The sequence below is a fragment of the Lepisma saccharinum genome, chromosome 25 (assembly GCF_977018435.1).
Source record: "Lepisma saccharinum chromosome 25, izLepSacc3.1, whole genome shotgun sequence".
NCBI classification, from domain to species: Eukaryota; Metazoa; Arthropoda; class Insecta; order Zygentoma; family Lepismatidae; genus Lepisma; species Lepisma saccharinum.
This window is the reverse complement of record NC_139253.1, coordinates 12458414-12465665: the sequence shown is the minus strand read 5'-3', so window position 1 is coordinate 12465665 and position 7252 is coordinate 12458414. Positions and strand designations below refer to the sequence as shown.

The window sequence follows — 7252 nt, the reverse complement described above, 5'->3', positions numbered from 1 at the left end:
CGAAAATATATTTCTTTTATTTCCGTGTCGTAAAGAAATCGAATGTCTGATAAATGTAGGATACAGCAGCAAGACTGCTGAAGCTCCTATCCTTTTTTTTTTGCCAAGTATTCCTTTCCAAAAAAAGAAAAGAAAAGAAAAATAAAGATAAAAGAATGCAAAATGCTGGAAAAGATAGCTAAATATAGGACTGACTGCAAAGAAAAGAAGAAAAAAGGACATCTTCCTTCGAAAATTCTGGACACGCCACTGTTCACAATGCATTATGATGGACATGATTTTGCCTCCTCTCTAAATCTAGCCCCCCTGAGTGAAGCCGGAGGCAAATATAATGGCAAGCTACTTTTCTATGACTCGCTATGTTCATCCACCTTGTTTTATGTAAGGAATAATTCACAAAGAAGCGACAAGCGACACGTGTCGCTTGAGGATTTTACCACTCGAACACAGGCTTGTGTGGCCTGTCATGACTTGCCTTTGCGGTGTAAAAACGTTCATTGGTTCGCTCCGAAGCGACATGTGTCGCTTCGGTGTGACGGCTCCCTAAAGCAAGGTTCGAGAACTGGAAATATGAGTAGAACTTCTTTCAGGGTCTACCCGATGACGTAGTGATCGCTCTGTCGCCTTGTGATCAAGGGTCCTGTGTTCGATCACAGGCAGATTGCGCAGTGGTTCGGAATTCATTTTAGATTGTACGACCAGTTCCAATTAGACTATCTAAGCATAAGGTGGTTTCAACACAATATTTTCGATCCTTGTCTTAGAAACAAACTGGAAGTAAAAGAGGGGAAAAAAGTAAATAGCCATGTACTGTATGCCCTGCCAATTGTACTCGAAAGGAAGGGTAGGCTGATGTTGAGAAATGCAGATGATATCAGACATAAGAGACGATGATCGTGCTAACCTGCGACAAATCTATGAATTTTGCCAGTTCTTATTGCTATTATTATTACATCTGACAAACTATTTGAAAGGTAAATAAATTATATTAATTCAAAAAGAAATATTTTAATGCAGATTTATTTGATTTTTTATGCAATTGAATATTGTATCGCACTTTTTTAAAAATGAAAGAAAATATGAATATTTCAAACACAATACTGACATTCCCCGTTGAATGGGGAATGCTGCACAAGTAGCTTTCTTTGGAAAAGTCTTGGCCTGTAGGCCCTCATCTCAGCTGAAAGTTTTCCAGTCGCCGTTTGTTTTGTATCGGAAGATCAAGATTCTGAATCCTTCCGCCATTGATGCAGAAACAAATTTTAACGTAAATAATAATGGTACATTTAGAGGAACGAATGAATATAATTATATATAATAAATGATATACTGTAATATCGTATGTGAACAGTACACGTGTAGGTTAACACGTTTCCATATACGAGGAACTAACTTTCTGCAGAACAACAAACGTGCAAGTATGTGAAAAGTAGCAATATGGCTGCCCAAAGGGAGGTAACAAGTTCGTGTGTTTGAAGTGTTTTGTGCCTATTGTTTGATTATTATAAATATGTTTTGAAGCTTTTCAGAAGAATCAATATAAACCCATACTTTCGTTTATGTTATAAGTATCCGTGTTTTAGTGTTGTGCTTTATTTTTTTTAAATTGTGAAGTAATAAGTGAACAATTTCGCCATTTTCGCTGTGCTGAAATTAATGTTTAATTATGAAGTGCGAGAAGAATTTTGATGTATAAAGGCTAATCGTTATGGATAATACACCGCCCGGCCTGACTGAAAGGTAAGGAAGACTATAATATAAGGATGTTGATACGGAAAAAAATTAAATGTAAATTTTAAGAGGTCAGAAACGAAATGTCTGTCAGGTTCGATTGTCAATTGTTCTTGTAGATGAAAACATTTGACACCTGTGGCTTCAGGATAGATCTGAAGTGTTTATAAACGTGGACTACTAATTAATTTATGTGAATTTTTCTGTTTGCATCTTGGTTCGGGGAGCTTAGAATTGTTATAAATGAAAATATGCAGTCTATTTACGTTCTGTGTTTCATTAAATGGATGCGAGCGTATCGTAAACAATAAAGGGTGATGCGGTACAGCCCTCCTTGGATAGTTCGTAAGAGCGGCCATATGCGACTTCAATTTAGGTGATTTTGAGTTCATTCCCTTGTTAATAACCACATAATTCAATTAATCTTGTCATAACATGTTCTAAGAACTTGCTATATTGCATTTGACGACATTGTAAACACGAATGTCGGATTTACCTGTATTACTGATGGTGACATTTAGAGCATGTCCGATTTTCTTTGGAGCCACTAATTTTAAGTTTTATATTTCAAAATACCCAAAAATTGAACGCCGAGACTACTTTCAATACGGATACAAAGCTGCAACAAGTTTTTTTATTCACTTGCAATTACTAAAGTAGTTGATTTGTATTTCGTGTGATATACATCTGTTTGAATCCTATCACTTGTCTCAACACCTCTGTAAAGGAGAAGGGGGGCAAACAGGTGTATGGACGTTTCCCCAGCATGTAAGCGGTGACCTTCGAATATATATAAAGGGTTCCATGTAGTACACCCTGAAGCAATATTCTTTCTGGCTAAGCAGCTTCCTGTGCTGGACCTACAGGCTACTGTGTCCTGCATATGTGTGTCGAGCAGGTCCTTGTGCATGTAAATAATTAGCTATTTTCTATTTGAATTTCAGTATTACCTAGTTATAAATTTTAAATACAGTATTTTTGTTCATTGTAATGTGTATGTTTTGGCCTTCAGTCATGAGTAACAGAGACGAGCGAACAGCTTGCGCCAAGATATATGTACTGTGGGATAATATACGTGGAATGAATGAATTGTCCACTTCCCTTTCATTTGTCCTGGTGCTAGAATGGAAAAAGCCATTCCTATCCAGAAGGTTTTGCTGTTGTCTTTTTATGCTGTGTGTTCAGTGCACAGTTCAGTGAAATTTGAATCACCACAGATAGTAAACTAACTTTACATGTGTATAAACCACAGATAGTAAACTAACTTTACATGTGTATGTACATGTGTTTCCAAATGCAAGGAATTTACCATTAATGCTTCTTTACTATGTGTGCTCTGCACACACCGACTCTTGGCAATGTTTGAAAAATAAATCGTGATGTTCAGTAGCCACTCCCCCTGTCTTCAGGCATGAAGTTTTCCTCACCACCAAGGATTATACATTTTTCATGGTGGATCTGTATTTTTTTAAAATTAGAACATATGTAACGCAAATATTTCGTTAGTTATGCATTATATAAGTTTGACTTGTTTACTTTAGTGTACAGATTGACTCATAAGGTTTCTTCTTTTACAGAGGGTCAGGCCTGGCTAATGGACCCTCCTTTCGGAGACCAGGCTACAGGCCACCTTCTGCTAGCAATCAAGATGGCCATGTTGGATATGCAACTAATGTGACGGTTATTGTTCATAAAGATGAACATGGTTATGGAATGAAAGTATCTGGAGATAACCCTGTGTATGTTCAGTCTGTTAAAGAAGGTGAGTGTGCTCTAGGTAATAATGTTTGTCATATTTTATTTACGTATCAGTGTAACAATTGGCCTAACTTCCAATTGCTGAATGCTAATCTCTTCATTATACAGTATGTATTCTACATCATGTGAATTGAATTGGCTTTATGGCTGATGCCTATTTGCACCAACGTCGATTTACTTGTGAGTAAACTCAGAGTTAACTCACGAATTGGCTGATTATCTCTTGCACCAACGGAAATGACTGGTAAATTCAAAGTAAAACTCCCAAGAAATCAGTGGGCGAGTAAAAGCGGAGTAAACCCACGCACAGTGCAGTAATGGCTGCCATTTGCAACCGGTGATGTTTCACTTAAAGAATTGAATGTTAAATAAATGTTTAAAAAGGATGTAATAGACTCAAACTATATATATATAGAAGGCGAGGAATATGTAGAATTACATGTGCAATATAAACATAAACATACATCCAGAAACCCGTAGCAATGTAAACATTAGCTATAAAACGATCGCAAATGCTACGTGGAGATACATGTGTATAATTGTATATATATATATATCAAAATCTACTACAAATATAACTGTAACACTATTTCCTACGAGCAAGCTTTACTAATACATCAACATTTATTCACGTAAATATGTTTTTCCCCAACTTTATTTCCTACTGCACCACATGTAGAACCGCACCAACCGCACCTTTTCGAAACAGGTAACCAATCCCAGACTTCCATCTGTATGGCATTTAGACACTTGCTTAGAGGCTAGCTACTATCCTAGGATTAATCAAGAGTTTCGTGACTCGCTATGTTCATGGCACCTTTCATGTTGGTGCAATAGAAGATGATCCTTACTCGAGGATTACTCTGACCCACGGATCTTTTTACTCGCGAGTTAGTGTAATGTTGGTGCAAACGGACATGAAAGCACATACTAGAGAGGCATGATGAATACTTACATCTCTTTCTTGCAGCACAGTTTTTCTGTCCCATATATTTTCATATATGTGTTTCATACAACCATTTGTTGTCTCTTGTTTAGGAACTGTACTAGTGCAAAAGCATATTCACTTATGTTTGTGTGAAGATTTTGTTTATAGAATGAAATTATTTCTCCTACCAAAATGTTTTCAAAAGTTGTTTAGGTATGTTTGCTTACATTGCCTTAGCATTTCTCCATTTTCTTCTTTTCCTGTATATCTGTGTCACATTTTTATGCTGAAGAAACAAAAATACCCATATCTACACATTAGGCAGGTAGGAATATTATCCCCCCCCCAAAAAAGTAAAGTGCTCCCCTGTGATTTGCACCATGCCATTAAGGCATAGGTCCCCACACTTCCTTAACACTTCATTTTTCTTTGTATATATAATTTTTGAAACTGAAAATACTTTTAAGCAGCTAATATTTAAGAGTGCAGTAACAACAAACAACCTGTTCGTTACAAATTTTTGCCACAATTACTGTTGGCTGTGCCCTAGATGTGTCAAATTCATGTGCTACAAACTTCATATATTAATTGACGTTCACTTCCAAGATTCAAATGCTATCCTTGTGCTCTTGCATGCTTTGCAAAACTTATCCAGCATATTAAGGCACGTCCCCACTACACTATGCCAGTTGGCAAGGCCACGTCCAAAAGCCGAGGAAATGGGTTTGCGTCGTTGGCCTGTGGCTCTTAGACTTGTTTAAAACACATTTTGATACTCTGATTATTTGCATATTTTGTAATCATTTCATTAATTTTGTGTCATTTTGTTTATTGTGCACAAGTCTGTTCTGTGGCTGAAAATATATATTCAGTTAACAAAGAAACATAGCAATGAGTAGCCGTGGGGCATATTTAAAACACCTGGCTTTTTTTCCCAAACAAGTGTATAAAACATTTATAAAATTGAATAGTATGTGGATGAAACAGATTTGTTCCGCACTTGACACACTGCACATAGTTGTTAATGTCAATATTTTGTTGCATTCACGATGAGATGTATTTGGAAAATCAGAGTAGCTCACAAGTGGATAGTGTGGATTAATTGATCCTTCTTGAACAGCTTACATGAGAGATTTAAGAGTTGCATAAATAGGTATTTTAAAAAGTTAATCAAGTGTTTACTTTGTAACTAGAAACACAGTCCTTCTTTGAATGATTAACAGATTCCTTATTAATCATCATCTTAGAAAACAACTATTTTTTAGCATTGTTTTAAATGTTTCATTTCTTTAAGAGAAGGTTTTTGTTCTTTATTATCACATGTTTAAAACAAAATAACTTTTTTATTTGATTCTTTTTAAAAAAAAACACAAATTTTGCCAACCGTGCTTGTCATGCATTTTCACAGAGTATTTCTCGTGTGCTGCCAACATGTCGTCGAACCAAACTGAGGCATGTCTCCACACCGCAGTGCTGTGGGGATGTTCATCGATATCGGCAAAGCAGTGCAGCTTTTGCACACTGCCTTGCCAGCTGGTATAGTGGGGATGCACCTTGAAAGCGAGAGTCACATTTTATACATTGTTTTATCACTGGAATAAATTATAAGTGCATCAGTTATAAAGATTGATCACTTTGGATTGTAATGATATTTAGTACACTGAATGCTATCATATAAATAATCTTTCCAGTGTTTGTAGCAAATCTTGGCTTGTGAAGAGGTTTCGAAGTTGACCAAAAAAGCAAACAGCTCTTGTTAAAATTGTCTACAACTATTGTAGAAGACATTAGAGATTTTGGAAAGGTCTTATATGAAGTTCCTTTTGTGAGCTATCGTGTGATAGGTGACATGTTTCAGTTTGCAATATAAAATTCTTTCCAAAATCAAAATTGTGATTTTTTTTTTTGAAATCCAAATTTTCAAGATATTGATAAAAATTATAAATCCTTGAATTCCTGAAGATGATGGTCATGTTAGCTCTTGAAAGCTCGGAATTCTATTTAGAAATCACCTGGCTGAGGAAAGCTGGTGAGTGTTCTCATGAATTGTTGAGAAAAATTGTTCATTCTCTTGTAAATTGATACCCACTTGATAAAGTGTTTTTATCTTAGGGTCCTTTGTTACATGAGCTTTTGGTTTGGAGTAGTTCCATCATTTCCCCAATAGATGGCTATGTTTAGATGGTGGTAAAATATTGATTTCCTACAATACAAATCCTCCAATTTTGAACTATAATACTTATGGATTTAATCCACCTTCCACATTCACATGACACATTGGCATGAAAATTGTCTCTGTTTGATTGTATGTAGTTTTATTTTAGAAATCCCTCATAAATATTTCCTTCACAAAATGTCCAATACTCAATGTTATAATATGGTGGGTTGATTGAACCTAGTGACATGGAAAAGGTCCTGTGGAGAAATTGATGTCATTTCCGGTAATCAGCATTCAAAATACTTCCAGAATCACCTATTGGTTCGGTTTTTAAACAACTGAAATTCCCCTTGCATAAATTTATTTTGTTGCATTCTGTAATAGGTGCAATGAAATGAACAATATGTGAATTTTGATTGTGCAATTGTGAAATATCCTGACATGATGTGCTGACATAATCAGCATTGAAAATACTTCCAGAATCACTAATTGATTTGGAACAACCGAAATTTCCCTTTTGTTGCGTTATGTAATAAATGTAATGGCAAACATGAGAATTTTGATTGTGAAATTGTAAAAAATTCTGACGTGATGAAAAAGAATGGATGTCATTTCCGTGATCAGCATTGAAAATACTTCCAGAATCACTTATTGATTTGAAATAATCGGAACTTTCT

The 7252-nt window shown here is 35.7% G+C and overlaps 1 protein-coding gene across 8 annotated transcripts in view; it reads left to right on the top strand.

Moving 5' to 3' along the window:
- Nucleotides 1-1434: 1434 nt before the first annotated feature.
- The window catches only part of RhoGEF2 (Rho guanine nucleotide exchange factor 2), a 291915-nt gene continuing 286097 nt past the window's right edge, over nt 1435-7252 (top strand). For all 8 annotated transcript variants that reach the window (XM_083111366.1, XM_083111359.1, XM_083111363.1 and 5 more), the window contains exons 1-2: nt 1435-1740; nt 3309-3493. In XM_083111366.1, the coding sequence (XP_082967492.1) occupies nt 1709-1740; nt 3309-3493 (217 nt within the window). In that variant the 5' untranslated portion in view covers nt 1435-1708. The remainder of the gene's footprint in view (nt 1741-3308; nt 3494-7252) is intronic.